Source organism: Daucus carota, chromosome 5 (genome assembly GCF_001625215.2).
Source record: "Daucus carota subsp. sativus chromosome 5, DH1 v3.0, whole genome shotgun sequence".
NCBI lineage: Eukaryota > Viridiplantae > Streptophyta > Magnoliopsida > Apiales > Apiaceae > Daucus > Daucus carota.
This window is the reverse complement of record NC_030385.2, coordinates 42,209,064-42,224,103: the sequence shown is the minus strand read 5'-3', so window position 1 is coordinate 42,224,103 and position 15,040 is coordinate 42,209,064. Positions and strand designations below refer to the sequence as shown.

Below are 15,040 nucleotides of genomic sequence, written 5' to 3'. Positions count from 1 at the left end.
TATAAAACATTTCTTTTCTTGGTCATGCTCACCTTCTCACCTGCTTCTGATTACTATAAATAAGTGAAAATTTGTCTTTCTTGAAGATGCATGGGGCACACTCAGTTTCTACAAGCATGTCCAATCAATATATACTTCTTAATTTATATGTAAACTTACATTTAAATATCATTGTCTGATCTCTGATATATATCAACTAGCTGAATTTGGATAAACACACTTCATTAAGTTTGTTAGGTTGACTGATATCACTGCTGATGGATTAAGCCAGTTCATGCTTTTTCTTGTAAGTTTTTCGAGCACATATATGAATATAACACTACAAAAAAATTTATTACTGTAATTCTCACACTCAAATTATACATAAATTATCTGGTTACCTTCAAACTAGTGTAAATTAACTTATATGACAAGCCAGGGTTGTTTAAGCTGGTGCAAAGTTACCTCTAGGTCATATATATGTGATTTAAACTTGACCCTGCAGGATTACTCAAAATTAAAGTCCATATATAAAAATTAGAGTGATTGACACTGTGCACCCCTTATGTTTAGGCGCTTTTTCGATTTGGTCTCAAACAATTTTTTTTGGCAGTATGCACCCTAAAGTTTGAAAAGCGCTTCGCTTTGCACCCCTTTGACCACTTTCCGTTAATTGACCGTTAAAGTTAACAGATTTCAGGTTTTCACTTTGCACCCCACAATTTTAATATTTTTTCATGAGTATTATGAAATATTTTTTTTAAAAAAATATATATTTTCCCACGTTAAAACATTTTCCCCACTAATTGTCTTCACCGATGGTTCTTCAAATTATGCACACTGTTTTGCCAAGGATGCCAACGGAGACACTGAAATAGAGAGAAGCAATCATGGAATGGCACCTAATGAATTGACAAATTCCAAAGCAACAGAGGGTAGATGATGAAAACAGGACCTTAAATTATGTATTAATTAATTAGAGCATCAACAAGTGCGAGTATTAATTCATATATAATACGATAAGGTTAAGAGGCATTAAACTGAGTGTAGCACGAGTCAACTAAATGATATAATATCACTAACAAAATTAAGAACCGAAACCAATAACTCGAGTCTACTGCAGAGATTGAAATTTATCAAAAACATCAACCAAACCCCCTAATACTGCATTGTCCCAGAGCTACCTTGCTCGCTCACAGTAAACTTGGTTGTGCTTGCTTTTGCTAATCCTAATAATTGTTTTGTATTATAACTATAAGTATTACTCACACACATATATAGTGTATAGACGTGATTAATTTGCAATGAGATAGGTCTCAAAAATAATTTTTTTGAAAAAAAAAATATTTCAAAATATTTATGAAAAAATTTAAAGTTGTGGGGTGCAAAGTGAAAACCTGAAATCTGTTAACTTTAACGGTCAATTAACGGAGAGTGGTCAAAGGGGTGCAAAGCGAAACGTTTTTCAAATTTTAGGGTGCATACTGCCAAAAAAAATTGTTTAAGACCAAATCGAAAAAGCGCCTAAACATAACGGGTGCAAAGTGTCAATCACTCTAAAAATTACTGTAAATACTTTAAGGGAGTGATGATTATAATTAAGTTATCTATGTATATGACCAAATTTAATTACTCTCTTGAATTTGAATTTGATGAAGACTTAAAATACAACTAATTTGGTGGTATTATGGAATCAACTGTTTTATAAGCCTAGTTGCTTGACCTTATAATTTCTAACCGAATTTCAATTGATATAGAACTTGCATTTGACAGTTAAATTCAACTCAACAGAGTTGTTTCAGAAAAGAAAATTGACACTACAGTAATTTGTTGTTTCACACACATAGAACTGAAATAATATAAAGTTATAGTAAATTTACTCACTTTCCTTCATTATTTATTGTGTTTATTGTATTTAAAAATAAGAGTTAATTATCAACTGGATCACTTATTTCAGCCCAATGTCATTTTTGAATGGTGTGAAACAGCAACTTCAACAAAATGGCCCCGCCTTCGTCAAACATCTTTTTGAAAAAGATTGATACGAAACGAGCAGGAACTGGGTTCCCCTCCCCGCAAATGCCTGGTAGCGCGAATGCGCGCTTCTTTCCTTGCATGATCCATTGTTCTGACACTCCTCAAAATCCTCAAAAGCACTGAGCACTTAGCTGCCAATAGGAAATCAATGCTCAATATAACGTCGAAATCATCTAGAGGCATTGCTAACAGTTTGCACTTTCCTTCCCACGGTCCAATCTTTAAACTCACACAAGCCACACCATAGCCCCAACTTGTTGAGCATCAGAATTCACAGCTTAAATTTGGCTTGTACTAGGCAGTGTGCGTTTCATATATATGGAAAGGTTACCTCACTCATTTCCTTACCATAGATGCTTGAACAAGTCTACTTTTTTCGTTTCATGTAGGTGGAAAAGCTACCTTGCTATCATCCGCATCACTGTGAAATTTTTAATCTCATATAAACCACTCAACAGAGTAACGGTTGCATTTCGTTAAATCAAATTGAAAAAGCTAACGGTAACTCAAATGAGCATCCTCCTAAGGAGTGGGAAGGATGAAGCAATTCAAATAAGCATATCGAATTATGTGAAGAGATATATCTAATTATTATTATTTTTTTTAAAAATTGTTTACGAAATTTGAGCTCGGATTAAAAAAAAGGGTACCAGAATTTTTATGTACCTTACTAAAATTAAACTATATTGATTCAATCACATATTGATCAGAATTATAAATCAGGCTTAATAATCAGACATAGTTTTCGCATTACAATTTCTTTAGCAAGAAAAGAAGAGATAATCGTGAATTGACAATGATTCAAGCGCAAATACACAGCTGAGTTACAGTAACCTCTATACATACATGATACACCACACCGATACAACTCGTTTTCAGACATGAAATAAAGAGAATATTCCCGAGAAACACAGGACCAAACGGTCCAAACCTTGATGAAACTCCCCACACAAACATTGTTGTCTCAAATTCTCCACCTGACACAACACAAACACCTGAAACAAGGCCAAACACTTCATGCCCACATCATCAAAACAGGCCAACTATCATCAACTTACATAGCCAACACTCTCATCAACTTGTATGCCAAGTGCCAACACTTGCCCCAATCCAACCTCATTTTTCAAGAAATTCAAGAAAAAGACATTGTCTCTTACAACACTCTCATCAATGCTCATTCTCAACTGGGTTGTGTTCAAAATTCAATCTTTGTTATTAATTTGTTCAAACTCTTGCTTTCACAAGTTGGGTTGGTCCCTGATGGTCATACTTTTCCGGGGGTTTGTAATGCTGCTTGTAATTTGTTGGATTTGTTTGTTGGGCAGCAAGTTCATTCGGTTGCAATGAAGATTGGATACTGTTATGATGTTTTTGTGGGGAGTTCTTTGGTTAATATGTATTGTAAATTGGGTGTTGTTTGTGATGCTCGTGTGGTTTTTGATAGAATGATTGAGAGGAATTCGGTTACCTGGGCTTCGATGATCTCGGGGTATGCTATGGAGAGGTTTGTGTTTGGTGCTTTGGGGGTTTTTAAGATGATGATGTGGGAAGATGTTGGAGGTGTTAATGAGTTTGTTTTTACTAGTGTGCTTAGTGCTTTGACGTCGAGTGATGATGTTTTTATTGGTAAACAGCTTCATTGTCTTGTTGTTAAGCTTGGGTATTCTTTGGTTTCGTCTGTTGGCAATGCTTTGGTTACAATGTATGTCAAGTGTGGTATCTTGAAAGATGCCATTATGTCATTTGAGTTGGTGAGGGACAAGAATTCTATTACATGGACAGCAATTATCACTGGGCTGGCGCAATCAGGGGATTCTGAACAGGCTTTGAGTTTGTTCTCTAAGATGCAATTTTTCAAGGTGGAGTTTAATGAATCGACCCTCGTTGCTGTCCTAAATGTTTGTAGTGATAGTGGTGGATTGGAGTTGGGAAAGCAAGGTCATGGTTTTCTTGTGAAGTCGGGATATATATCAAAAATTCATTTAATGACAACTTTGGTTGGTATGTATGCTAAATGTTGCTGTGTAGGAGATGCTAGGAAGGTGTTTGATTATCTGCAGGAACCTGATATTGTATTGTGGACTTCCATGATTGGAGGGTACATTGAAGCTGAGGAGAATGAATATGCTATCGACTTGTACTGTAAAATGCAGATAGAAAGCGTTATGCCAAATGAGTTAACTATGGCCCGTGTTCTAAAAGCTTGCTCTAACCTTGTTTGTTTGGATCAGGGAAAGCAGATCCATGCTCATACCATTAAATTTGGATTTGGTCTGGAAGTTCCAATTGGAAGTGCCCTGTTGATGATGTATGCAAAGTGTGGAAGCCTGAACGATGGTAATCTTGTCTTTAGAAGAATGCCTAATAAGGATGTGGTGTCATGGAATTCAATGATTTCAGGTCTTTCTCATAATGGATATGGTCATGAAGCACTTGAACTTTTCCAAGAGATGCAACTAGAGAACACAACCCCGGACAGTGTCACTTTTGTTCACATTCTCAATGCTTGTAGTCACAAGGGCTTGGTAGATGGAGGTTGGTTCTATTTTAAAATGATGTCTGATGAATATGGTATTACCCCAAGAGTGGAGCATTTTTCATGCATGGTCGATATATTGACCCGTGCAGGAAAGCTCTACGAAGCAAAAGAGTTAATTGAGACAATAACCTTTGATCATGGTCTACACTTGTGGCGAATTTTGTTAAGTGCTTGTCGAAACTACCGTGACTATGAACTGGGGGTTTATGCAGGAGAGAAACTGATGGAACTAGGTTCAGGAGAATCATCTACATATGTTTTGTTGTCAGGTATTTACGAAGTATTAGGAAGGCGAGAAGATGTGGAGCGTGTACGAAAGATGATGAAACTTCGAGGAGTGAGCAAACTTCCTGGGTGTAGTTGGATTGAGCTGAAAAATCATATACATGTCTTTGTCGTTGGAGATCAACTACATTCAAAAATTGACCACATACGGGTTGAATTACAAGCATTGACTAAACAAATGAAGGATGAAGGTTACGGGGCACATTTAGATGTAACCTTAATGGGTTTCGAGGGCTAAGAATTGAGATGAAGATAATTTGACAGCCATATTTCATGTGTCTATTAACTTCAATTGGTCAATTTATCTACGTTAGAGTGCATCTATCCTATACTCTGCCAGCAGAACAGAATTTTTTTTCTGTCCATACCTGCCCAGCCATAGTCTGCAAATCAATTGCAATATTGTGTTGGAAATCGTTGGTACCACTCTGGAAGAGAAGTGTAAATGATTGGAGCTGCACCTTATCCTTGGTACTTGAATAGATAGTTCCTGTTACCTCTATGATTGGAGTTGCTTACGTGAAGTCATACTTCAGGGAAAATATAAAGGCCATGAGGAACGACTGGTATCTGTTGACTTATGCTCTTAGGTCTGAAGTCGGTGTACATAATATGCTATTGAGATTATAGAAGTAAGCGTAAAGTAGAGAATTTTCAAAGTGAGATGAACTTAGAGAAAACCCTTATTGAAGCTGTGCAACAATAAGAGGTATGAAGTAACTTCCGTACTTGAGCTATGTTTAATTTACTACAAAATTTTGAGGTAGAGCTGTTAAGTTGTCATTTAATAATGAGATCCTCATTTCAATTTTTAATTATCTGCATGTGTTTATATATTTTATACAACTACGAGTCTTTAATTGCTTCCTGGATAGAAATCGATATAGAAATGGTATTTTTAACCAGCAAAAGAATTGGTGATTTCTGTTTGCATTTAATAGCTGGCTATGAATTTCTATTGAAATAGTAAGAGCACACACCTTCTATTGGAGCTCATTATAGTCAATCCTACTTGATCAAAATCATATATAACAAGCATTGCACAGTCTCACAGAAAAGAAAAAACAATAGAACAATGCTGCATATCTGATACTTAAGTAGTGAAGTGATTCTCTCTTAGCAAGTAACTGCCTAGTATGCTTGTATACTGTGGATTGGCTCCATATATTTTTTTTTATGTGTGTGATAGATGCATGCATGATAATTAAATTCCCTTTTTCTGTTCTTTCTATTCTTGGTATATAAATTACAAAATGTTGGCCATATTGCTGAACTACAGATATTAACTTCACATTAATCTCTACTTCATTACTGAAATACAGATATTAACTTGACATTGATCTCTACTTCTACTTCTCCTTTTCTTTATTTGTTTTAATGTACATTTTGCTATACTTCTTAATTTGGAATTTGGACACTCGCTATTGTACATTCTAATCTATGGCAATTCTTTTGGTTATTTTGTAGTTCTCAGTATCAAGCATTAACTAAGTTGGTTCAGGATGGATTACTTGCTAATTTCAGGTTGGGCTGAAAGCAACAACAATTTAAATATAGTTGCAAGCTCATGGAAAACAAATATCTAACAAAATTGGAATAAAAATGGTTCTAAAAACAAATACATAGTTTTTTTTTTTTTGATTCTGTGTATAACGAAACCCTATTTGAATGCATTACTTTCTTTCAGCTCACTTGAATTTTATGAGTCTGCTAGTTTTGGCTGGAGTTTTCTGTTTCTACAGTGTCATTTCTGATTTTCCTTTCTTTTTCTAATTGTCCATTTCCTAATTCTACTACCCTCTTGTTTAACCAGGCAATGACGTCTGAAAAGATGATGTCTAAATTCTCAGGTAATTCTCCGTAACTGAGTGAGTGCCACAGTCCAGGATACAACTTAATTGTTTTATCGCTGCTAGAAGCCGTTTCATATAGTAGCTTGCTTACTGCTGGATCAGTCACTTTGTCAGCCTCATCATGGACAACAAGAAAAGGTACCAAAACCTGAAATTTACAACAGGTATGTTGGAAACGTGTATGGGATTTTTATGAAAATTAAACTAAATATTGAGTATAACAAGCACACACTTTATATATTAATATCTGAGTATTACAAACTCTAGGCTACAGCCTTTTCCTTGATACAACAGGTTACAACCTTTCTCTTTTCTCACAGAGAGCTTCGGCTCTTTTACTTCTCTCAGTTTTTCTTCACTCGGTACTACTTCAAATATAAAACACAGAAACTATTTATAGACTTTAGAATACAAGCAGGTTAAGATCACAGCTTACATAGTCACCTAGCTGCTATTAATATGGTCACCTTAATTCATGGGATCAGTAAAGGACACATGCATGCATTGCCAGCTTGCTGTTTTCTTTTTTTCATCCTTTCATACACACATTCTGATCTCCTTCTTCTTTGTTTCACATGTGGATATTTAAGCAGCCTACCTTGAATCCAGGAGGAGCTTCCGTAGTTTCTTTTATTTCTACCACCTTATGTTATTTGATTTCTTCAGCCGTGTGTTGTAGTTTGCACAGCCTCCTTTTTTTCTGGATATGACCACTTTCATACACGTATTTGACTTCTAACATTAAACTTCATGTAGCTGGCTGTGAGACTTTCATGTGTGTATTCTGGACAACAACCCATTTCACTTACTCACGCTTATTTGACCACCTTGCTGCCAGCCATTTTCCTACTGCACTTATTTATTCATTTTGTTTTTATTCATTAACTAAACATCCGGAAGAGTTTGACATTCTAACACTCCCCCTCAAACTCGCCTCTGCATTCCGAGCTTTGTTATCATTTTCTGAAACACATCTGGCTTCAATGACTTCGTAAAAATATCTGCTAGATTTTCTTCCGTCCTGCAGTGCACCAACTCCACGATTTTATCGTTCACTTTTTCACGAAGAAAATGATATTTAATGTTGATGTGCTTGCTTCGACTATGTGACACCGGATTTTTCGCAAGTGAAATAGCGGATTTATTATCCACGTAAATAGTAACCGGTTCTTTCTTGACAAGATTTAACTCGCCCAAAATATAGTCTAGCCACATAGCGTGACACGCTGCTCCTGCTGCTGCAATATATTCCGCCTCACATGTTGAGAGAGCGATTGTCTGTTGCTTTTTTGATGACCATGAGAATATCGCCGAGCCAATATGAAAAGCATACCCTGAAGTGCTTTTCCCGTCATCCAAATCTCCACCATAATCACTATCTGAATAGCCGACTAATTTTGAATTTTGAGAATGAGTGTAAAATAAACCATGATCAAGTGTACCTTTAATATATCTCAAAATTCTTTTAGCTGCCATGAAATGATCTTGCTTCGGTTTCTCCATGTACCTACAAACCAATCCGACTGCATACATAATATCCGGACGAGTGAAAGTTAGGTACCTTAAACTTCCAACCAAACTCTTGAACAACGTCGGATTTACCGACTCCCTTGTTGAATCAATTCTGAGCTTTATGCTTGCTTCTGCTGGCGTGCTCACTGGCTTACATTCCTCCATTCTGAACTTCTTCAAAATCTGCTCGGCATATTTTTTCTGACACATAAAAATTCCGTCTTTGCTTTGCTTCACCTCGACTCCAAGAAAGTATGACATTTGACCAATATCTGTCATCTCAAATTCATTAGTCATAACTTTCTTAAAATCATCAAACATACCGGGATTGTTTCCGGTAAATATCATGTCGTCCACGTATAAGCAAACGATCATAATATCTCCCCCTGAATTTGTTTTCGTGTAGAGTGCATGTTCATATGGACTCTTCACAAAACCATTTTTCTGAAAATACTCATCAACCCTTGTGTTCCACGCTCTCGGAGCTTGCTTTAGTCCGTACAACGCTTTCTTTAGCCGGTAGACTTTATCTTCCTGGCCTTTCTGAACATATCCCTGAGGTTGCTCGATGTAGACTTCTTCTTCGAGATAACCATTTAGAAATGCCGACTTCACGTCCATCTGAAAAATCTTCCATTCATTTTGAGCAGCAATTGCTGTAAGAAGTCTGATGGTGTCAACTCGTGCAACTGGAGCAAACACCTCATCATAGTCAATTCCGTATCTTTGCTTGTAGCCTTTAGCCACCAACCTTGCCTTGTATTTTTCTACTTCTCCGTCTTGATTTGTTTTTGTCTTGTAGACCCATTTGACACCAATTGATTTGTGTCCTTCTGGAAGATCTGTGAGCTCCCAAGTATCATTCTTCTTTATTGCACCAATTTCTTCATCCATGGCTTTGTTCCATTTGCTTTCTTCAGAAGCTTCCTCAAATGTAACTGGATCACATTCAGCCATTAAACAAAACAATGAATAATCAAAGGTTGTTTGTACCGGACTTGTAGCTTCGTAGATATCATCCAGACTCCGCATTTTTCTAGTTGCTCCCCCTGAACTTCTGCTTCCACTTGAATCAGATGGTGTTGATGCGGGAGTTTGTTGATTCGGACTTTGTGGAGGAGTTTGATCATCATCCTCGTCAGCTTCTATGTTGGGGTCATCATTGCCATCATCATCATCATTAAAAAATAACCCAGCAACTTTTCTTTCCTCACCGCTCCATTTCCAATAATCTGATTCATCAAACTCAACATCTCGAGAAATGATTAATTTTTTCGTCAGAGGATTATAGAGTCTGTACGCCTTGCTCCTCTTGTCATATCCGGTAAAGATGCACTTCTCGCCTCTATCATCCAACTTCTTTCTATTCTGATCTGGAACATGGGCATATGCAATACACCCAAAAATTCTGAGATGTCCCACTGATGGTTTGCTACCACTCCATGCTTCATTTGGAGTTTTGTTTCTGACACTTTTTGTTGGACAGCGATTCAACAAATAAACTGCACATAGAACGGCTTCGGCCCAAAAGGTTCTCGGCAAGTGCTTTGCTTTCACCATGCTCCTTGCCATGTCAAGAATAGTGCGATTCTTTCTTTCTGCAACGCCATTTTGTTGAGGAGTATAGGCCGTTGTCAACTGATGATTGATTCCATGTGCTCTGCAAAAACTTCTGAACAGATTAGAAGTATACTCGCCTCCTCTGTCTGATCTGAGTACCTTCAAGTAATGACCACTTTGCTTTTCTGCCAGTGCTTTGAACTCCTTGAATTTATCAAGAGCCTCCGACTTTTCTTTGATGATATACACCCAACTTTTCCTGCTAAAATCATCAATAAATGTTAGGTAATATCTATTACCTCCAAGTGATGAGATATCAAATGGACCGGCAATATCTGTGTGAACTATCTCCAATGGCCTCCTGGCTCTCCATGATTTTCCAACGGGAAAACTTTGTCGATGTTGCTTCCCCTTTACACATGCTTCACACAAATTTTCTGGTTCGTTGATTTCTGGCAAGCCGTCCACCATCTTTGTCTTTGACAATAGTTTCAAACCAGAAAATCCAAGATGACCATATCTCAAGTGCCACAACCACGAGTCATTTTTAATGACCGACTTTAAGCACTTTTGCACCTTGGTTTGCATATCAAGCGTAAACAAACGATTCTTTGACATCTCCACATTTGCAATCAATTCCTGAGCTTTATTTTTGATAATGAGGGAATTGTCCTGCATCTGTATATTATATCCTTTCTCCACAAGTTGGCCAAGACTGATAATATTATTTTTCAAAGCAGGAATATAATAAACATCATTTATATATTTCTTTTCACCTTTCTTTGTCATGATTGTGACGGTACCTTTTCCTTTGACCGGAATCTTTGACGAGTCACCAAAAGTAACTTCTCCGCTGATGATGTCGTCTATCTCCGTGAATAATTCCTTATGACCAGTCATGTGATTGCTGGCTCCCGAGTCAAGATACCATGTATTTTTCTTGCCTCCTTCATCTCCTTTGTAAGTGAGAAACATAGCAGAGCCAACATCTTTATCTTCTTTTGCTTCAGCAAAATGACTTTTTTCTTCCACCTTTGGTGCTCTACACTCAAAACTGAAATGGCCATATTTATTACAGTTATAGCACTGATATTGAGACTTATCACCTCTTTGTTGATATCCGCCTCGTCCTCGGCCTCTGAAATTTTGACCACGACCAAATGGCTGATAGCCTTCAAAATTCTGGCCTCTATTGAAGGACTGTCTTCCTCGTCCTCGTCCACCACGGTAGCCACCTCTAAAGCCACCTCTGCCACGTGTAGAACTGCTACTGCCAGAACTGTCACCAACGGACACCTTACTTTGCAACGCCTTTTCCAAATGGCTTGCATCATCATACTGGTTCATTCGCTGCTCGTGGGCTTGAAGAGAACCTACGAGTTCATCAATAGAAATTGTGGACAAGTCTTTTGACTCCTCGATGGATGTCACAACATAATCAAATTTTCTTGTTAATGAACGGAGCAACTTTTCTATGACCCGAACATCATCAAGACTTTCTCCATTTCTTTTCATCTCATTTGTCACCGTTTTCAAACGCGTAACAAATTCACCAATATTTTCGGAACTCTTCATCTTTAAATTTTCGAACTCCCCACGTAGAACTTGGAGCCGAACCTTTTTGACTTTCTCGACACCCTGGAATGATTTCTGCAGAATCTCCCACGCGTCTTTCGCCGTTTTTGCATTTGAAATTTTTTCAAAGGTTGATTCATCAACTCCTTGAATAATTGTATATAATGCCCTTTGATCTTTTTTCTTGGATTCTTTTAACGTCGTTTTCTCCGCATCAGAAAGAACGGCTTCATCCTCGGGCTTGTCATACCCACTTTCGACAATATCCCAATTATCGTATGAACCGAGTAACACCTTCATTTGGATACTCCAGTTCCCGTAATTTGTTGCCGTCAACCTCGGGATTTGTGGTTGCACCATCATATTTGACATTTTTTCTTCTCCGAAATAACCTAGCTCTGATGCCACTTGTTGGAAACGTGTATGGGATTTTTATGAAAATTAAACTAAATATTGAGTATAACAAGCACACACTTTATATATTAATATCTGAGTATTACAAACTCTAGGCTACAGCCTTTTCCTTGATACAACAGGTTACAACCTTTCTCTTTTCTCACAGAGAGCTTCGGCTCTTTTACTTCTCTCAGTTTTTCTTCACTCGGTACTACTTCAAATATAAAACACAGAAACTATTTATAGACTTTAGAATACAAGCAGGTTAAGATCACAGCTTACATAGTCACCTAGCTGCTATTAATATGGTCACCTTAATTCATGGGATCAGTAAAGGACACATGCATGCATTGCCAGCTTGCTGTTTTCTTTTTTTCATCCTTTCATACACACATTCTGATCTCCTTCTTCTTTGTTTCACATGTGGATATTTAAGCAGCCTACCTTGAATCCAGGAGGAGCTTCCGTAGTTTCTTTTATTTCTACCACCTTATGTTATTTGATTTCTTCAGCCGTGTGTTGTAGTTTGCACAGCCTCCTTTTTTTCTGGATATGACCACTTTCATACACGTATTTGACTTCTAACATTAAACTTCATGTAGCTGGCTGTGAGACTTTCATGTGTGTATTCTGGACAACAACCCATTTCACTTACTCACGCTTATTTGACCACCTTGCTGCCAGCCATTTTCCTACTGCACTTATTTATTCATTTTGTTTTTATTCATTAACTAAACATCCGGAAGAGTTTGACATTCTAACAAGGTAAACAAGTGAGCTAACTCGAATTCATAAAGGATTTTATCTAATATATCATGAAGTATCTATCTGAATTCTAGTACTATGCAAGCATGAACCTTGCATCTATAAATAACTGAAAGAAAAAATAGTGGAAAATTATTAATTTATGGGCTGTTATTTCACCTCTGGAAGAATTTTTTTAATACTACTGGTGGTTTGCATCAATTGGAAACCAGTTTGTAATCGAGGAACTCCTTTATGGCAATAAGGGTTGGACCGTATCTGCCGTGTACAGAAGCATGGATGAAATTCTTTTTCCTGATCCAGATATGTGCTTCATGTTCAGGAAGTTTTGAAAATGGAAGAAAAAGGTGGGACTTAACTTAAGGATAACTCTTTTATTGCTTCAACATGTCTAAAGGCGACATCAGTGTTGAGATTATTCTCCAAGTAGAAATTACTCGGGCAAGCTGTTCAAGAACACTTCTCACCATCTGATTTGGTTTTATGTCATCTGCAACCTAGATATTAGCCAACAGAATCAGGTCAGTATATGTACATATTGTACTAATCACTTAAATTATCAGAAATTGCATGCATCTACGATTGCAATATGTGCAAGATTTTTTTTTATATAAATAGGAATAAGAATCCAGTGTATATTACCTAACTTTCTTTTTGTTCGCCCCATCAGTCAAATAATTAGAAGGACCATTCTTCCTGCAGTAACCTAATCGGATAATTTCACTATGTCCCTTCTAGGCGTTCTATCTTGTCTGATATATCAAAGGGATGAAAGGGTTATATTCTGGAGAGTAAAATGACATGCCTTTTATGTAATACTTCCGAAGTAATCAAAGATGAAAAATGGAAAAACTAATGCATCAGAATAAGAAATTAACCTTTCAACTTATTTGCATTTTGCCTCCGCATATTTTACATTGAAGATTAATTTCTTGAGTGAAATTGTAAAACAATTTACAAACTTTTTTAATTGTGTGTTAGTGATTACTCCCTCTGTTTTTTAATATATGACGTTTGACTTTTTGGCACACATTTTTAAGTGCTTTGACCGGGTAGTTAAAAGTATTATTTTTGAATATTTTTTTTCTGAATAAAAATATGTAATCAAAATTTTAATTCACAAAAAAAACCAATTAAAAATAATATTTTTTACTACCCGTTCAAACCACCTAAAAATACGTGCCCAAGTCAAAAGTGTCATATAAAAAAGAACAGAGGGAGTATAAAAGAACAAATATGCAGGATTGAATTCATTTTCACCTCTTTTAATATGAAAGGGAGAATCATTTCTGGGTTTCTAAGGAAAAGCATACCACAATGCAGGAGAAATGCTCGGTACAATTGGTAACCAGATCATCAGTATTTGTAATCAGACTTTCCATGGGCTTCATAATCTATACCATTGTCTGCACATCCTGCCCTCACAAGTTGATGAGCAGCACCTGCGGATTCATGCCATGTCCCTGTTATATTAATCATATATTCTCACTATGCGTTTGGTGATATATATGTACGTGAATTGTGCATATTTACCTCTCATTGAGATGCTGCAATCCATAGCATAGCCATGTCAAAGAAAGACTATAGCTTTAGGATCACAATCAGGTAGCCATTTACAGCTGAATAGCTTCATTTCTCTAGAGTTTAATTATATATATTCCTGTGAAATATTTTCCGGAAAGCATAAAGTATAGATGTCTATGATTGACGCATGAGTTGCTAAATATTACTCCCTCCCTGCCAAAAAACTTTTTTTGTTTGATATGTTGGGACTGTTCATAACCTAAGACAAATGACTAATTTACGTCTAATCTATAAGACTAAATATAGTCATGAGTGATCTTGTTAGTTTCGTATTTACGAGTACTTTAATACGGCGAAATTTTTATATTTAATACTGATATAAAATTAAAAATATTAATGATAAAAAGTGTGTGTTGGCAAATATGTAACAAAGACAGGAAAAGTATTTAGGGACGGAGGGAGTACAAAATTACGTTCATCAGGTGATTTTTTTTTGGCAAATACACACCTCTACAAATTTGACATTTTCAGCTTCACTAGCCTGAAACACATACATAACTGCAAAACAGATTATTCTACATAGTAACATAGAGAACATCAATTCAGGGTCAAGTAAAATAGCAACCTGGGAAGTTTATGAAATGGAAGATTATTATTGTCAAATGATATGCGGAGAACATATTATTATTATAAGTTGATGACAATGAGAATGATAACTGTAAGATGATGATGATGGCACAAGGAGCAGATCGGAAAAAAAAAAAGGACCGTGTTTGCTAAACTGTGATTATAAGTTATGAAACCTGGGTTATTTTGTCTAGAATTTAAACAAGGTGATTAATTAAATATGAAAAAAAAAGTCAAATAACATAATTGATTATAATTTGTCCGACACTTTTAGAAAATTTAATATGAGACTTAAAAAATGGATAATGCACAACTATTTTTATTTATTTATCCATATACCAAATTTTGATAAAATTTAAACCACAACATGCTATTATTATAGGAAACC

General features: G+C 36.3%; 1 protein-coding gene across 3 annotated transcripts; it reads left to right on the top strand.

Moving 5' to 3' along the window:
- The first annotated feature begins 2,746 nt into the window (after nucleotides 1–2,746).
- LOC135153015 (pentatricopeptide repeat-containing protein At2g33680-like) lies at nucleotides 2,747–14,213 on the top strand. 3 transcript variants are annotated; one of them, XM_064094589.1, is made up of 3 exons: nucleotides 2,952–5,549; nucleotides 6,654–13,022; nucleotides 13,825–14,213. In XM_064094589.1, exon 1 carries the CDS (start codon nucleotides 2,952–2,954, stop codon nucleotides 5,076–5,078), a length of 2,127 nt encoding a protein of 708 aa, XP_063950659.1. In that variant the 3' UTR covers nucleotides 5,079–5,549; nucleotides 6,654–13,022; nucleotides 13,825–14,213. The 3 variants fall into 3 exon arrangements, with proteins under 3 accessions (XP_063950661.1, XP_063950659.1, XP_063950660.1); XM_064094590.1 differs by having other exon boundaries at nucleotides 13,779–14,213; XM_064094591.1 differs by lacking the exons at nucleotides 6,654–13,022; nucleotides 13,825–14,213 and adding an exon at nucleotides 6,308–6,358 and having other exon boundaries at nucleotides 2,747–5,549.
- The last annotated feature ends 827 nt before the right edge of the window (nucleotides 14,214–15,040 follow it).

What these genes read in the sequence shown, in the direction of transcription:
- LOC135153015 (XM_064094589.1), top strand. Translation starts at nt 2,952, where the DNA reads ATGAAACTCCCCACACAAACATTGTTGTCTCAAATTCTCCACCTGACA.